Genomic DNA, 19,008 nt, shown 5'->3' on the forward strand with positions numbered 1-19,008 from the left:
CCAATAGATACACCCGTTATATGATTGAGGCTATGAAAAATGTTTTACACATTTCTGATGATACCCCAGGCACCACAAAAAAGGGTATTATGTTTGGTGAGAAAAAACTACCAGTAGTTTTTCCTGCATCTGACGAATTAAATGAGGTGTGTGAGGAAGCGTGGACTTCCCCAGATAAGAAATTGATCATTTCTAAACGGTTAATGGCTGCGTACCCTTTCCCGCCAGAGGATAGGTCACGCTGGGAAACACCCCCTAGGGTAGATAAAGCATTGACACGCTTATCAAAGAAGGTGGCACTACCGTCTCCGGATACGGCCACCCTAAAAGAACCTGCTGATAGAAAGCTGGAAAGTACCCTAAAAGCTATATACACACACACTGGCATTATATTGAGACCCGCTATTGCATCAGCTTGGATGTGCAGTGCTGCTGCTGCGTGGTCAGACTCCCTGTCGGAAAACATTGATACCATGGATAGGGACAATATTTTGCTAACGATTGACCATATAAAAGACGCGGTCTTATACATGCGTGATGCACAGGGGGATATTTGCCGGCTGGCATCAAAAATAAGCGCTATGTCCATTGCCGCCAGACGGGGGTTATGGACTAGGCAATGGTCAGGTGATGCCGACTCCAAGCGGCACATGGAAGTTTTACCCTATAAAGGGGTGGAACTTTTTGGGGAAGGTCTTTCAGACCTCGTTTCCACAGCTACTGCTGGGAAATCGACTTGTTTGCCACAGGCTATACCCCACAGCATAAGAAAGCACCGTATTATCAGGTACAGTCCTTTCGGCCCCAGAAAAATAAGCGGGCTAGAGGCTCATCCTTTCTGCCGAGGGGCAGAGGAAGGGGGAAAAAGCTGCAGCACACAGCTAGTTCCCAGGAGCAGAAGTCCTCCCCTGCGTCCGGTAAGTCCACAGCATGACGCTGGGGCTGCTCAGGTGGAATCGGGAACGGTGGGGGCACGTCTCAGGTTTTTCAGCGCACAGTGGGCTCTCTCACAAGTGGATCCCTGGGTCCTTCAAGTAGTATCTCAGGGGTACAGGCTGGAATTCGAGACGTCTCCTCCCCACCGTTTCCTAAAATCTGCCTTGCCGGCAACTCCCTCTGCCAGGGAGGCAGTGTTGGTGGCTATTCAAAAACTGTATTCACAGAAAGTGATCGTCAAGGTACCCCTCCTTCAGCAAGGAAAGGGTTACTACTCCACAATGTTTGTGGTACCGAAACCGGACGGTTCGGTGAGACCCATCTTAAATTTAAAAACCTTGAACACTTATATCAAAAGGTTCAAGTTCAAGATGGAATCGCTCAGGGCGGTTATTGCGAGCCTGGAGGAGGGGGATTACATGGTATCCCTGGACATAAAGGATGCGTACCTGCATGTCCCCATTTACCCTCCGCACCAGGAGTACCTCAGATTTGTGGTACAGGACTGTCACTATCCGTTCCAGACGCTGCCGTTCGGGTTATCCACGGCACCGAGGGTCTTTACCAAGGTAATGGCCGAAATGATGATACTCCTTCGCAAGAAGGGAGTTTTAATTATCCCGTACTTGGACGATCTCCTGATAAAGGCGAGGTCCAAAGAACAGTTGATAGTGGGGGTGGCACTTTCTCAGGAAGTGCTACAACAGCACGGCTGGATTCTAAACATTCCAAAGTCACAGCTGGTCCCGACGACACGTCTTCTGTTCCTGGGAATGATTCTGGACACAGACCAGAAAAGAGTGTTTCTTCCACTGGAAAAAGCAGAGGAATTGTCATCTCTGGTCAGAGACATCCTAAAACCAGGAAAAGTGTCGGTACATCAATGCACACGAGTCCTGGGAAAAATGGTAGCTTCGTACGAAGCAATTCCATTCGGAAGGTTCCACGCAAGGACGTTCCAGTGGGACCTGTTGGACAAATGGTCCGGGTCCCATCTCCAGATGCAACAGCGGATAACCCTATCGGCCAGAACCAGGGTGTCGCTGCTGTGGTGGCTGCAGAGGGCTCATCTACTAGAGGGCAGCAGATTCGGAATACAGGACTGGGTCCTGGTGACCACGGATGCCAGCCTTCGGGGCTGGGGGGCAGTCACAAAGGGAAGAAATTTCCAAGGACTGTGGTCAAATCAGGAGATTTCTCTTCACATAAATATCCTGGAGCTAAGGGCCATTTACAATGCCCTAAGCCAGGCGAAACCCCTGCTTCAAAACCAGCCGGTACTGATCCAGTCAGACAACATCACGGCGGTCGCCCATGTAAACAGACAGGGCGGCACGAGAAGCAGGATGGCGATGGCAGAAGCCACAAGGATTCTCAGATGGGCAGAGAATCATGTGTTAGCACTGACGGCAGTGTTCATTCCGGGAGTGGACAACTGGGAAGCAGACTTCCTCAGCAGGCACGACCTCCACCCGGGAGAATGGGGACTTCATCCAGAAGTCTTCCAAATGCTGGTCAACCGGTGGGAAAAACCACAGGTAGACATGATGGCGTCCCGCCTCAACAAGAAGTTGAAAAGATATTGCGCCCGGTCAAGAGACCCTCAGGCGATAGCGGTGGACGCTCTAGTGACACCATGGGTGTACCAGTCGGTTTATGTGTTTCCTCCTCTACCTCTCATACCCAAGGTACTGAGAATAATAAGAAGGCGAGGAGTGAAAACCATACTCGTGGTTCCGGATTGGCCAAGAAGAGCTTGGTACCCGGAACTTCAAGAGATGCTTACAGAGGACCCTTGGCCTCTGCCGCTCAGACAAGACCTGCTGCAGCAGGGACCCTGTCTGTTCCAAGACTTACCGCGGCTGCGTTTGACGGCATGGCGGTTGAACACCGGATCCTGAAGGAAAAGGGTATTCCGGAGGAAGTCATCCCTACCCTGATCAAAGCCAGGAAGGATGTCACCGCAAGACATTATCACCGCATTTGGCGAAAATATGTTGCTTGGTGTGAGGCCATGAAGGCCCCGACGGAGGAATTTCAACTGGGTCGATTCCTGCACTTCCTGCAAGCAGGGGTGACGTTGGGCCTCAAATTGGGGTCCATAAAGGTCCAGATTTCGGCTCTGTCGATTTTCTTCCAAAAAGAACTGGCTTCACTACCCGAAGTTCAGACTTTTGTCAAAGGAGTACTGCATATTCAGCCTCCTTTTGTGCCCCCAGTGGCACCTTGGGATCTCAATGTGGTTTTGGCATTCCTGAAATCACATTGGTTCGAACCACTTAAGACTGTGGATTTAAAATATCTCACGTGGAAAGTGGTCATGCTGTTGGCCTTGGCGTCGGCCAGGCGGGTTTCAGAATTGGCGGCTTTGTCTTGTAAAAGCCCTTATCTGATTTTCCATATGGATAGGGCAGAATTGAGGACTCGTCCTCAGTTTCTCCCAAAGGTGGTCTCAGCTTTTCACTTGAACCAACCTATTGTGGTGCCTGCGGCTACTAGGGACTTGGAGGATTCCAAGTTGCTGGACATAGTCAGGGCCCTAAAAATGTATATTTCCAGGACGGCTGGAGTCAGAAAGACTGACTCGCTGTTTATCCTGTATGCACCCGCTAAGCTGGGTGCTCCTGCTTCTAAGCAGTCTATTGCGCGCTGGATTTGTAGCACTATTCAGCTGGCGCATTCTGCGGTAGGCTTACCGCAGCCTAAATCTGTAAAAGCCCATTCCACACGGAAGGTGGGCTCATCTTGGGCGGCTGCCCGAGGGGTCCTGGCTTTACAACTTTGCCGAGCAGCTACTTGGTCGGGGGCAAACACGTTTGCAAAATTCTACAAATTTGATACCCTGGCTGAGGAGGACCTGGAATTCTCTCATTCGGTGCTGCAGAGTCATCCGCACTTTCCCGCCCGTTTGGGAGCTTTGGTATAATCCCCATGGTCCTTACGGAGTCCCCAGCATCCACTAGGACGTCAGAGAAAATAAGAATTTACTCACCGGTAATTCTATTTCTCGTAGTCCGTAGTGGATGCTGGGCGCCCATCCCAAGTGCGGATTGTCTGCAATACCTGTACATAGTTATTGTTACAAAAATCGGGTTTTGTTGTGAGCCATCTCTTCAGAGGCTCCATTTGTTATCATACTGTTAACCGGGGTTCCTATCACATGTTATATGGTGTGATTGGTGTGGCTGGTATGAGTCTTACCCGGGATTCAAAAATCCTTCCTTATTGTGTCAGCTCTTCCGGGCACAGTTCCTAACTGAGGCTTGGAGGAGGGTCATAGGGGGAGGAGCCAGTGCACACCAGATAGTCCTAAATCTTTCTTAGATGTGCCCAGTCTCCTGCGGAGCCGTCTATTCCCCATGGTCCTTACGGAGTCCCCAGCATCCACTACGGACTACGAGAAATAGAATTACCGGTGAGTAAATTCTTATTTTTTTTATAACTGTGCATTAAACAAAGTGTGTGTACATTCACACAATTTATTTATGTTTCATATACACCTTATACACACAGCCTGAAGGTCATTTAATACAATATTTTTAATAACTTTGTGTATTAAAATAAGATTTTACTTACCGATAAATCTATTTCTCGTAGTCCGTAGTGGATGCTGGGGACTCCGTCAGGACCATGGGGATTAGCGGCTCCGCAGGAGACAGGGCACAAAACTAAAGCTTTAGGATCAGGTGGTGTGTACTGGCTCCTCCCCCTATGACCCTCCTCCAAGCCTCAGTTAGGATACTGTGCCCGGACGAGCGTACACAATAAGGAAGGATATTGAATCCCGGGTAAGACTCATACCAGCCACACCAATCACACCGTATAACTTGTGATCTGAACCCAGTTAACAGTATGACAAACGTAGGAGCCTCTGAACAGACGGCTCACAACAATAACAACCCGATTTTTTTGTAACAACAACTATGTACAAGTATTGCAGACAATCCGCACTTGGGATGGGCGCCCAGCATCCACTACGGACTACGAGAAATAGATTCATCGGTAAGTAAAATCTTATTTTCTCTGACGTCCTAAGTGGATGCTGGGGACTCCGTCAGGACCATGGGGATTATACCAAAGCTCACAAACGGGCGGGAGAGTGCGGATGACTCTGCAGCACCGAGTGAGAGAACTCCAGGTCCTCCTCAGCCAGGGTATCAAATTTGTAGAATTTTACAAACGTATTTGCTCCTGACCAAGTAGCAGCTCGGCAAAGTTGTAAAGCCGAGACCCCTCGGGCAGTCGCCCAAGATGAGCCCACCTTCCTTGTGGAATGGGCATTTATATATTTTGGCTGTGGCAGTCCTGCCACAGAATGTGCAAGCTGAATTGTACTACACATTCAACTAGCAATCGTCTGCTTAGAAGCAAGAGCACCCAGTTTTTTGGGTGCATACAGGATAACAGCAAGTCAGTTTTCCTGACTCCAGCCGTCCTGGAAATCTATATTTTCAGGGCCCTGACAACATCTAGCAACTTGGAGTCCTCCAAGTCTCTAGTAGCCGCAGGTACCACAATAAGCTGGTTCAGATGAAACGCTGACACCAACTTAGGGAGAAACTGGGGACGAGTCCGCAGCTCTGCCCTGTCCGAATGGACAATCAGATATGGGCTTTTGTGAGACAAAGCCGCCAATTCTGACACTCGCCTGGCCGAGGCCAGGGCCAACATCATGGTCACTTTCCATGTGAGATATTTCAAATCCACAGATTTGAGCGGTTTAAACCAACGTGATTTGAGGAATCCCAGGACTACGTTGAGATCCCACAGTGCCACTGGAGGCACAAAAGGGGGTTGTATATGCAGTACTCCCTTGTCAAATTTCTGGACTTCAGGAACTGAAGCCAATTCTTTCTGGAAGAAAATCGACAGGGCCGAAATTTGAACCTTAATGGACCCCAATTTGAGGCCCATAGACACTCCTGTTTGCAGGAAATGCAGGAATCGACCGAGTTGAAATTTCTTCGTGGGGCCTTCCTGGCCTCACACCACGCAACATATTTTCGCCACATGTGGTGATAATGTTGTGCGGTCACCTCCTTCCTGGCTTTGACCAGGGTAGGAAAGACCTCTTCCGGAATGCCTTTTTCCCTTAGGATCCGGCGTTCAACCGCCATGCCGTCAAACGCAGCCGCGGTAAGTCTTGGAACAGACATGGTACTTGCTGAAACAAGTCCCTTCTTATCGGCAGAGGCCCTGAGTCCTCTGTGAGCATCTCTTGAAGTTCCGGGTACCAAGTCCTTCTTGGCCCATCCGGAGCCACGAATATAGTTCTTACTCCTCTACGTCTTATAATTCTCAGTACCTTTGGTATGAGAAGCAGAGGAGGGAACACATACACCGACTGGTACACCCCTGGTGTTACCAGAACGTCCACAGCTATTGCCTGAGGGTCTCTTGACCTGGCGCAATACCTGTCCAGTTTTTTGTTCAGGCGGGACGCCATCATGTCCACCTTTGGTCTTTCCCAACGGTGCACAATCATGTGGAAAAAACTTCTCGATGAAGTCCCCACTCTCCCGGGTGGAGGTCGTGCTGAGGAAGTCTGCTTCCCAGTTGTCCACTCCCGGAATGAAAACTGCTGACAGTGCTATCACATGATTTTCCGCCCAGCGAAGAATCCTTGCAGTTTCTGCCATTGTCCTCCTGCTTCTTGTGCCGCCCTGTCTGTTTACGTGGGCGACTGCCGTGATGTTGTCCCACTGGATCAATACCGGCTGACCTTGAAGCAGAGGTCTTGCTAAGCTTAGAGCATTGTAAATTGCTCTTAGCTCCAGTATATTTATGCGGAGAGAAGTCCCCAGACTTGATCACACTCCCTGGAAATTTTTTCCCTGTGTGACTGCTCCCCAGCCTTTCAAGCTGGAATCCGTGGTCACCAGGACCCAGTCCTGAATGCATAACTGTGGCCCTTTAGTAGATGAGCACTCTGCAGCCACCACAGAAGAGACACCCTTGTCCTTGGAGACAGGGTTATCCGCTGATGCATCTGAAGATGCGATCCGGACCATTTGTCCAGCAGATTCCCCTGAAAAGTTCTTGCGTGAAATCTGCCGAATGGAATCGCTTCGTAAGAAGCCACCATTTTTCCCAGGACCCTTGTGCAATGATGCACTGACACTTTTCCTGGTTTTTGGAGGTTCCTGACTAGCTCGGATAACTCCCTGGCTTTCTCCTCCGGGAGAAACACCTTTTTCTGGACTGTGTCCAGAATCATCCCTAGGGACAGCAGACGTGTCGTCGGAGACAGCTGCGATTTTGGAATATTTAGAATCCACCCGTGCTGTCGTAGAACTACTTGAGATAGTGCTACTCAGACCTCCAACTGTTCTCTGGACCTTGCCCTTATCAGGAGATCGTCCAAGTAAGGGATAATTAAGACGCCTTTTCTTTGAAGAAGAATCATCATTTCGGCCATTACTTGGTAAAGACCCGGGGTGCCGTGGACAATCCAAACGGCAGCGTCTGAAACTGATAGTGACAGTTTTGTACCACGAACCTGAGGTACCCTTTGTGAGAAGGGCAAATTTGGACATGGAGGTAAGCATCCTTGATGTCCAGGGACACCATATAGTCCCCTTCTTCCTGGTTCGCTATCACTGCTCTGAGTGACTCCATTTAGAATAGGTCTCACCGAGCCGTCTGGCTTCAGTACCACAATATAGTGTGGAATAATACCCCTTTACTTGTTGTAGGAGGGGTACTTTGATTATCACCTGCTGGGAATACAGCTTGTGAGTTGTTTCCAATACTGCCTCCCTGTCGGAGGTAGACGTTGGTAAAGCAAACTTCAGGAACCTGCGAGGGGGAGACGTCTCGAATTTCCAATCTGTACCCCTGGGATACTACTTGTAGGATCCAGGGGTCCACTTGCGAGTGAGCCCACTGCGTGCTGAAACCCTTGAGACGACCCCCCACCGCACCTGTTTTTACGGCCCCAGCGTCATGCTGAGGACTTGGCAGAAGCGGTGGAAGGCTTCTGTTCCTGGGAATGGGCTGCCTGCTGCAGTCTTCTTCCCTTACCTCTGTCCCTGGGCAGATATTATGGGGACGAAAGGACTGAGGCTGAAAAGACTATGTCTTTTTCTGCTGAGATGTGACTTGGGGTAAAAAAGGTGGATTTTCTAGCTGTTGCCGTGGCCACCAGGTCCGATGGACCGACCCCAAATAACTCCTCCCCTTTATACGGCAATACTTCCATGTGCCGTTTGGAATCTGCATCACCTGACCACTGTCGTGTCCATAAACATCGTCTGGCAGATATGGACATCGCACTTACTCTTGATGCCAGAGTTTCGCATATATAGAAATGCATCTTTTAAATGCTCTATAGTCAATAAAATACTGTCCCTGTCAAGGGTATCAATATTTCCAGTCAGGGAATCCGACCAAGCCACCCCAGCGCTGCCCATCCAGGCTGAGGCGATCGCTGGTCGCAGTATAACACCAGTATGTGTGTATATACTTTTAGGATATTTTCCAACCTCCTATCAGTTGGCTCCTTGAGGGCGTCCGTATCTGGAGACGGTAACGCCACTTGTTTTTATAAGCGTGTGAGCGCCTTATCCACCCTAAGGTGTGTTTCCCAACGCGCCATAACTTCTGGCGGGAAAGGGTATACCGCCAATAATTTTCTATCGGGGGAAACCCACGCATCATCACACACTTCATTTAATTTATCTGATTCAGGAAAAACCACATGTAGTTTTTTTACACTCCACATAATACCCTTTTTTGTGGTACTTGTAGTATCAGAAATATGTAACATCTCCTTCATTGCCCTTAACGTGTGGCCCTAAAGGAAAATACGTTTGTTTCTTCACCGTCGACACTGGAGTCAGTGTCCGTGTCTGTGTCGACCGACTGAGGTAAAAAGGACGTTTTAACACCCCTGACGGTGTTTTAGACGCCTGGACAGGTACTAATTGGTTTGCCGGCCGTCTCATGTCGTCAACCGACCTTGCAGCGTGTTGACATTATCACGTAATTCCCTAAATAAGCCATCCATTCCGGTGTCGACTCCCTAGAGAGTGACATCACCATTACAGGCAATTGCTCCGCCTCCTCACCAACATCGTCCTCATACATGTCGACACACACGTACCGACACACAGCACACACACAGGGAATGCTCTGATAGAGGACAGGACCCCACTAGCCCTTTGGGGAGACAGAGGGAGAGTTTGCCAGCACACACCAAAAACGCTATATTATACAGGGACAACCTTTATATAAGTGTTTTTCCCTTATAGCATTTTAATATATATATATACATATCGCCAAATAAGTGCCCCCCCTCTCTGTTTTAACCCTGTTTCTGTAGTGCAGTGCAGGGGAGAGCCTGGGAGCCTTCCCACCAGCATTTCTGTGAGGGAAAATGGCGCTGTGTGCTGAGGAGAATAGGCCCCGCCCCCTTTTCGCGGGCTTCTTCTCCCGTTTTTCTGAGACCTGGCAGGGGTTAAATACATCCATATAGCCTCCAGGGGCTATATGTGATGTATTTTTAGCCAGAATAAGGTATTATACATTGCTGCCCAGGGCGCCCCCAGCAACGCCCTGCACCCTCCGTGACCGTTGGTGTGAAGTGTGTGACAACAATGGCGCACAGCTGCAGTGCTGTGCGCTACCTTCATGAAGACTGAAAAGCCTTCTGCCGCCGGTTTCTGGACCTTCAATCTTCAGCATCTGCAAGGGGGGTCGGCGGCGCGGCTCCGGGACGAACCCCAGGGTGAGACCTGTGTTCCGACTCCCTCTGGAGCTAATGGTGTCCAGTAGCCTAAGAAGCCAATCCATCCTGCACGCAGGTGAGTTGAACTTCTCTCCCCTAAGTCCCTCGATGCAGTGAGCCTGTTGCCAGCAGGACTCACTGAAAATAAGAAACCTAAAAACTTTTTCTAAGCAGCTCCTTAAGAGAGCCACCTAGATTGCACCCTTCTCGGACGGGCACAAAAACCTAACTGAGGCTTGGAGGAGGGTCATAGGGGGAGGAGCCAGTACACACCACCTGATCCTAAAGCTTTAGTTTTGTGCCCTGTCTCCTGCGGAGCCGCTAATCCCCATGGTCCTGACGGAGTCCCCAGCATCCACTTAGGACGTCAGAGAAACAAAGTTTGTGTACATTGAGCCATCAAAAAACAAAGGTTTCTCTATTTCACTCTCACTCAAAAAAGTCTGTATTTCGGAATATTCCGTATTTCGGAATATTTGGATATGGGATACTCAACCTGTAATAGAATGGACGGTGCCCAATAGAGCGAAGCAATGATGCAGTTTGATTAGAATTTAAGGGTGTAGTTTTTAGGTAATCTAAATCACAAGGTGTGTAAGAAGAGTAAATAGTGTAGTATTAAGCTAGTCATTACGTTGCACCAGAGAACTACTGCATTGGCAGATTGCTGTCAAGCTGTTTTACGCCATCATCTGAAAAGCCTGTTTTGTGCTCTGTGGTATAGGTTATTGAATGAGCAGCTTCAGAAGTCAATGGAAGATCTCCAGCATCGACTCACTGTAAAATCAAATGAGTTGCAGTTATCACAAGAAGAAATTGCAACACTGGAAGAAAGAATAGGTAATTCGCGTATATAAGTAACTTCAATTTATGGAATTTGTTGTAACCTATTTACATTAAAGAAGTCTTAAAATTAAACTGTAACATGAATGGGTCCCTGTTGACCTTAGGGAAAAGAGAAATTTGATTAGATTTCTAAATATGGTTTATTTTCAGCTTGCTTAAAGTTGTACTATCACCAAGAAAGATATTTTCCTAGTGTTTCTCCTAGCTATCGAGACACGGGACAATGCTACTATGGGGTTGTGTTGTGGGCACAGGAGTTAGACACTTAAGGGGTTAACTTTATTTAAGCTTCTGCCCTCTCCGAAGTCCTGTCTCTCTAGTTTAGTTTAAGTGCCCAAAGAGTTGTGGTGGTTAGGGGGCTAATTGCAACCCTTTTAGAAGACTATATTATTTGCTTTATTTTAGTTTTTTATACATCCTGTTCTGCTAGTCTGGATTGGGGAGCATGCACTGTAATTTAGGAGGATGTGACGCCTCTTTCTGTACTCTTTCGGGGTTGTTGTGGTTTTCTCGTCGCAGCACTGTTTCTTTTTCATCCACTAGGGGTCACTGGAGTACTCTTGGGATATGGTCCGGGCGTAGCCGGGAATGGCACATTTAAATATTTAAATTAGTAACTGGTTACCCCCACCATACTCCCATAGAGACTTCAGTTTTTTTCTGTGCCTCAGTCGGGAAGGTGCTAGTGGATGTCAGTTCCACAGAAAAACTTCAGGGTTTTTGATTTTTCTTTTTTATACTTATCCACATCCCTTCCCCCCTTCTAAAAAGGCGTGGGTCCGGGATAGTGGAAGCTGCTACACGCAGCTACTGGCGTGTCGGTCCTCTCTAAAAAGAGCACCCGCTCAGCCACGTGCGAACTACCTGCAGAATATATTTTTATTTTTATTTTGGACTGCAGCCTCCGTCTGCACATGGAAGCAGGACGGTGCTTAGCAGAGTAGCCCCGTCATGGCCTCCACGGGTGGTGCAGGTACTGAGCGGTTAGGCAGCTCTCACTGCCGCAGCTCACTCACTTCTCTTACTTTACTATTATTTACATCATAACTGTTTATAATGATGATATCCTAAAGACTGCAAATCTGAATCATGGCTGTGGTCAGCCAAATACTGGGGTTGTTCACTGTTTGTAAACTAAGATGTGTTATGTCACTCATATTGTTCTGCCATCTGGGAGGAAACTGGTGATCCAACTAGATTGCATACTAATGCGTGCTAGTTTAACTGTTAAAAAGATAGTACATTCTGATAGCTCAGTAGGTACAGTTTGGACTTACACTATCAATATAAACCTACCATAGGTTTTACAATCATGATAGCTCCCCAGAGCCCGCTCCCTACAGCCCGCTCCCGGCGCCGGCCACTTAACAGCGGCGCCACTGGACGCTTGCAGGGGGAGCCAGCGAGCAGTCTCCGGTTCTAAAGCCGCAGGGACGCTCGTCGCTCCCCGCCTCTCCGGCGCCCACACGTTCACTTCCTTCCTCTCACGGCTCACTGACAGGCGGCCCTGGAGGAAAGAAAAGCCCTACCTCTGTATGAACGGCGCCGAGCCTTCCGTCACCGGCCGCTTCCGGTCCCCGCTCGCGATCAGCGCCTCAGCTCCGGCCAGCGCGGCTCCGATGGAGCTCAAGGGGGGGTGAGTGCCGTTTAGATGACCGCGGTCAGCTCTCATTGCTGCCGCGGTCCGACGCTGCAGAGGAGAGGGAGGGAAAAAAGCCGCAGATAGGGCCCATTAACTAAGCTGCGGTTAAGCAGCAGACATCTCAGGTTTTTAAGCCTGTGAGAGGTCACAATTAGTTTCAGACTTCTAAGAATTATTATACCTCTGAATCAGGATATATCTGGATATGTGTACATGGGTATATAATATGTAATGTGTGTGTGTGTGTGTGTGTGTGTGTGTGTATATATATATATATATATATATATATATATATATACTGCTCAAAAAAATAAAGGGAACACTAAAATAACACATCCTAGATCTGAATGAATGAAATATTCTTATTAAAAACTTTGTTCTTTACATAGTTGAATGTGCTGACAACAAAATCACACAAAAATTATCAATGGAAGTCAAATTTATTAACCCATGGAGGTCTGGATTTGGAGTCACCCTCAAAATTAAAGTGGAAAAACACACTACAGGCTGATCCAACTTTGATGTAATGTCCTTTTCTCCTTCATCCACTAGGGGCCACTGGAGAGTAGTTACAATGGGGAAATAGTAGGCAGTAATTGGGAGCTGGCACTTTAAAATTCTCACACTGTGGCTAGCTCCTCCCCTACTATCTCCCCTCCAAGCCAGTCTTAGTTTAGTGCCCGAGGTAGCTGGTTCACTTGGATTTAGCTGAAGAATTTTTTCTTTATTATTTTATTTTTCTTTCACACACACACAGACTGGCAGCTCTGCCACTGCCAGTCTGCACCGCTGGAGCTGCCGGCGGGGTCCCATCGCAGCTGCGTGCGGCTCGGGATGGGCCTCGGCTGAGGGAGACACTGAGCTCTCCTGAGTTGGCCGGACACCGCTGCTTGCGGCGCGTGTCGGGGCCACTCCACCAGCAGAAGATTCCGGCAGCATGGCAGCGGTGAGTATCAGTGGTCGGACACCGCTGCGTGCGGTGCGTGTCGGGGCCGCTCCACCAGCACGGTGAGTATAAGTGGTAGGACACCGCTGCGTGCGGCGCGTGTCGGGGCCACTCCATCAGGAAATCCTGCTACAGCACAGACCTGGGTTCACGTCCCACATATCTTCACCCTGCCATATTGATTTTTCACCCGGCTTTACTCACAGGCTGTCCACCATTTTGCTCAACCAGCGGGGGCAGTTGTTGTCACCCCTTTATTACTCCTTTGTTTCACTTGGTAATAATACTGTGTGTCATTTGGGGGAATTTGTGTGGTATCGGCCAAATAGCCGCTGTGACTCTGTATGCTTATAGCGGGGACATCTGAACACAGATTGAATTCCACCAAACACAGCTTTAGGGGATATGCGCCTGTCAATGCACGTTATAGTGCAGAGTTTATAGAGGGTTACACTTCTTTAACCTGTCTTTTCTCCTTTCGTTTAACTAAACGTAACACCCAGGACAGAGAATTCCCTGTTATGTGTAGATTGTGCGGTGGTGCCATCTAATTATCCCTCAATGCAGCTGCAGGACGTTCCTGTTTGAACAGCTCAGCTTATGCAGGTAAGGTTCACCGTTACCAGAGACCCCGTCCGTCATTTCTTCCCAGGTTGCAAAACGACACTGCAGATGACAGACCTCTCTGGAAGGAGGCAATGAATGTCCGGGATACTAAGGATGTCTGTTTTCGGTGGAGTCCGACCAGTGTCTCTGGGTCCTGGAGACATCCGACTGCACGTTTTCAGGTTTCTAAAAGGATCTTGCTAACCTCCATGTTACACGAGATACTGATTATGTTTCGGTGCAGTCTGAACCAGTATCTCAGGAAATTGAGGCGTATTGTACAGCAGTTCATCTGGTGCTGCAGGTAAAGAGGTTGGACACTTCAGATCTCTCGGGGTATGACGCCAAGGAAGAAATGACAGCGACTTGTTCATTTTCGGATGAGCTGGGCATGCTCCGGTAGGCGGCCGGGAGACATTCGAATTCACAATTTCAGGTATCGAACAATGTTTGTTTGCCTATCCTTTTCCCGCAGATAGCAGGAAACGATATCAGACCTCTCCAGGTATACGTCTCAATGTATCGCCGGTCCAACAAGCTGCCGTTTTCCTGGGCCAGCCTTGCTGAGGGATCCATCTGAGAGACAGATGCGACAGCATGGGTTCGACCTTATCCGGAGCAGGTAGGTTGCGGAACAATGGTCTTCTAGGTTACTGGATAATTCGCATCAGGATCAACTGATGCTTTGGGACACATCAGAATCACGATTCTGCTTTATATTCTTTTGAGGTCTCCACGTCTGTATACTCGGAACCTGCATTTTCGCTTGGGCTGTCTTAACCCGACGACCTCTGGGGCTGCACCAGTGACAGGTGAGCATGAAATCCTAAGGGGCAGCGGGTTCAGGGGAAGGAACTTCCGGCATGATTTCTCGTACCATTGGGGGTAAGTCCATTTTTCTTTCCCCTACTGCTGCCCCAGCTCCAAGACGGCCCTTTACTGGTCTTTCCTTTAGATCTTTGTGCCTTTTCAGGTTTTCGACTCCACACGGGCGGTATGTCCGTCGCCAAGGGATCTCATGGTAACAGGCTGAAGCAGAGGTTCAGCAACCTCGGTCCAGTCTGATTTTAGGTCATCCTACACATCCACTACAGGTTAGACCTTCCTACCACCTGGAGGGTCCCAGGGTAGGGGCAGGTCGGTGGTCCTACTGGGAGGACTGAGAATGCTTGGGCGGTTACAGAGTAGATTTTGGAGTACAACCGTCTCAGGGGTCCCTCGGCAGGGGTCGGCCGGTTTACGATGACAAGAGAGTCATACTGCAGGCGGTGCTCCATATGCTTATAACCGCAAAGGGTGTTGATCCCTGTTTTCACATATCGTTTGAATCGGGACAGTTCTCAGGCCTTTGTTTTCTTTTCACGTGCCGAAGCCAGATGGCTCGGCCACGCCTATTCTGGCCTTACAATCCTTTCAGTCTGTAATTGCTAGTTTTGAACAAGAAAGGGGGTTTTACGCGTCCCTTGTCTTCAGGGATGCCTGTTTACTCATTTCCGTTGGTTTTTTTTTTCCTGATCGGGCTTTTCTCAGATTCGCATTACAGTATACTCTTTTTCACTGTCAGTCCTTTCCATTTGGTCTCTCTTCCGCTCCCACAGTGTTCAGGAAGATCTCAAAATAACTCTTTTTCAAGGGCAGGAAGTGACGTTTGTTCCCTAATTGGACAATCTACTGCTAGTATCTCACTCTGCAGATTAGGTGGCTTCTGAATATCCGGAGGATCCAGGAGTTTCTGGGTCGACACGGATCCAATTTATGCTCCTCGTAGACGTTTCTCAACACGGTCCGTCAGAGGATTTTTTCCTTCCTCGGCACCAAGTACTCTCTTTCTTCAGTCAAGTTGCGACGCAATGAGTGGTCGCCTACATTCCCCTCTGAGCAGAGGACAACAATCTTTTTTCCAGGTCAAGCTGCCAGGTCAGACTGCCGGGTGAGTTGACATTCCCCGGTGTTTTGTCAGCTGGTCCGCTGTTGGCGGAGATTTCGGATCAACCTCCAGGCGTTCTGACTGACGCTTTAACCCTTTACTACTCTCAGACGTGAGCTCTGGCGGCAGTAGCCGAGGATGCCCTTAGGGCTCCTTGGAGTTTCTGGTTAGTCTATCCTGCCTCCTTTTCTATTTCTACCTCACTTTCGGTAACACAGGAGGGGAGAATGCGCGTTAGTCCTCTCGGTGGCTCCGGTTGGGCCACGCATGACTTAAAGATCCAGCCTGCACCGGTTGTCAGTAGAGGAGCCTTGGCTCCTACCTCGACTGGACTGTCTACTTCAACAGGGTCCTTTTCTTTGTTCAATCTTACACTGGTTTTATTTAACCGCGTGACTGTTCACGAGACCTCAGAAGGGAGGAGTTCCATAGTTCGGTTATGCCTACTGGACCCCGATTTCAGAAGTCGGGTACCTCTTCTCGCTTTTACCGCTTTTGGAAAACTTTATGGGGCATAGTGAGGATAACAGGGGTTTTCTCCTTCTTTCAGTTACCATTCAGCCGTCATCTCTGGTTTCTCTGGGAGTTTTCGTTCGGCTGCGCTTCAACCTACATTGACCTGAATTTTAGGTCTCTGCCCTTTAGGTTTTCTTCCAAAAGAGATTAGCCTGGCGGCCGTAAGTTCGGGCTCTCTTTCAGGGAGTACTCTATTGACAACTCCCCCGACGGAGCTTCAGACTCAGCGGTCTTTTCTTCCAGAGGTGTTTTTCGGCCCTCTTTGAATGTTGTCAGGGCTCGCCGACTCTCTCTACAGAGGTCTTAGGCTATTCGATTAAGTGTTTTCTTCTTTGTTTCTGTACGATGCTCCCGTACTAAATAACTGGGGTCCCAGCATACACTGGGCCGTTGGATACATCTGACCATCAGAGAGTCGTCTTGGCGGTTGCTCGGGAGCCTCCGTTTTCCATTTCAGTGCACTCTACGCGCGTTGTGGGACCTTCGTGGGCGGCTGCCCGTGGGGTCTCCATGAATACTTTGTCGGGCGGCTACTGGGTCGGACCGACATTCGTTTTGTCAAATTCTACAAGTTTGACACTTTTGCGGCCTCGGCATCACAGATTGGCCGAGCGGTTTTACAGGACTCTCAGCGCTCTCCCACCCGTTTTGGGAGCTCTGGGACGTCCCCATTGTAACTACTCTCCAGTGGCCCCTAGTGGATGAAGGAGAAATCAGGATTTTGGTACTTACCGATAAATCCCTTTCTCCGATTCCACAGGGGCCACTGGACGCCCGCCCAGCGCTGTTCCTCCTTGTTTTTTGCTTAACGGTTTGCAGATCACCATGTGACTGCTTGTTGAGTTCGGGCTAGCCTCCACCGAGCAACTATGTAGACACCTGTTCCTCTGTTCACGTTTGCCAAAATCAACTTTTTTTGTACTGAAGACTGCTAGTTTTTAGAGCATAGTTTTATGTTCAGCTGTTTCTGAGCGTACCATCCCCTTAGGTGTACCTTTTGAATATCCCCATGATGGCAGTGTCCTGTAGATTAGATTATGAGGAAACATTCTTTTCTCATACGTCCTAGAGGATGCTGGGGACGACATCAAGACCATGGGGTATAGACGGGATCCGCAGGAGACATGGGCACGCTAAAGACTTTTCATTGGGTGTGAACTGGCTCCTCCCTCTATGCCCTTCCTCCAGACCTCAGTTTTAGAAATGTGCCCAGGTCGACTGGATGCACTCTGAGGAGCTCTACTGAGTTTCTCTGAAAAGACTTATGTTAGGTTTTTTATTTTCAGGGAGTTCTGCTGGCATCAGACTCCCTGCTTCGTGGGACTGAGGGGGTAGAAGTAGGAACCAACTTCCTAAAGAGTTTCATGGCTCTGCTTCTGGCTGACAGGACACCATTAGCTCTGGAAGGGAACTGAACGCTAGCCGTGCCTAGATGCTCACTCCGACTGCACACCGTCACCCCCCTCACAGAGCCAGAAGACAGGTGAGTGTTAGAAGACAGATCTTCAATCAAGAAAGTGACTGCTAAAGGCACCGCGCGGCTGGCGGGAGTGCAGCGTGCCATGTTGCCCACACATACCCAGGCACTGCAGGGTGCAGGGCGCGTGGGGGCAGCACTATGGAAACTGGCATAAATAAGGGGCATAAGTTGCTGAGGCTCAGTCCTACCCCCACCAGTATAAAAAATTACCTCATAAAAGCTGAGGAGAAACACACCATTGAAGAGTGGAGTTTCCTCCTCAGTCAGCCAGCACACTGCTTAGCGCCATTTTCTCTCTCTCCTCAGGCTGCAGAGACTAGGCTGGTCCTCCTCCACTACTGAACAAGTAACAGGGTGCAAAACAGGGGGTGCCACAGTGAATTTGGTGATATATAATTGTGTGATTAACATTATAAAAGCGCTGAATGTCAGTGGGCATTTTGTGTTCACAGACATTGTGTTACTGGTGCTGGGTTGTGAACTGCAAATTCCATCTGTGTCCCTCTGACAGATTTTACTGTGGGTCTGTCCCCTATAAATCCCGGAGTGTCTGTGGTGTGGTTCTGCACGTGTGGGACATGTCTGTGGCAGGGAACTCTGTGGAGACATGTTAGGGACACAAAGGTGTAATATGACACCAAGTGCCTGACTGGGTGGAAGGTCATATGATAGTGTGAATCATATCAGTAAGAGGTTGGACTAAATCTCATACAGAAAATGAAAATAATCTGTTGAAGATGTGATTTTTAATAGTTCTGCCTTTCATCCACAGGGACCTTTCTGGGTCACATACAAATTTGCACAAGTAGTACAAACTAATACCGACACGGACTCTGATTCCTGTGTCGACACTAGTGATTCCAGGGGAATAGGTCCTAACTTAGCAAAAAAGCATTCAAAACATGTTTTAGCTATAAAGGAGGTGTTAGAAGTTACGAAGCCCCCTCTTTTACCACAAGGAGAGGGTTTACTTTAGTAAAGAAGTAATGTAATTTTCCCTCCACCTCAGGTCTGATTTAACCTGAAAAGAAATTTCAGATTCCCAAAAGGAATTCAGGCAGCTTACCTTTTTCCAAAAAAGGTGGGAGTCACCCCGCAGTTTAGACAGGGCCCTGTCATAAAAGAGAAAAGGTGTTTCTCCCTGCACCTGGAATGGCTTCACTTAAGGAGACGACAGACCGCAAGTGAGTGAGGTGATTTATTGATGTGGCCAATGGGACACTACTCAGGTCTACCATTGTCTGTGAGTGGGTGAGTAGTGCTATTGAAAAGTGGTCAGAAAACTTGTCATTAGACATTGACACAATAGATGGAGACGAGATACTCCTAACGTTGGGTCATATCAAAGACGCTGCTGCCTACGTACTAGAATCCATGAAAT

The 19,008-nt window shown here is 48.7% G+C and overlaps 1 protein-coding gene across 2 annotated transcripts in view; it reads left to right on the forward strand.

Moving 5' to 3' along the window:
- The window catches only part of CEP135 (centrosomal protein 135), a 392,705-nt gene that overhangs the window by 254,271 nt on the left and 119,426 nt on the right, over positions 1–19,008 (forward strand). For both annotated transcript variants that reach the window (XM_063920894.1, XM_063920895.1), the window contains exon 16: positions 10,389–10,504. In XM_063920894.1, coding sequence (XP_063776964.1) covers positions 10,389–10,504 — 116 coding nt within the window. The remainder of the gene's footprint in view (positions 1–10,388; positions 10,505–19,008) is intronic.

The sequence above is a fragment of the Pseudophryne corroboree genome, chromosome 1 (assembly GCF_028390025.1).
Source record: "Pseudophryne corroboree isolate aPseCor3 chromosome 1, aPseCor3.hap2, whole genome shotgun sequence".
Classification (NCBI taxonomy): domain Eukaryota; kingdom Metazoa; phylum Chordata; class Amphibia; order Anura; family Myobatrachidae; genus Pseudophryne; species Pseudophryne corroboree.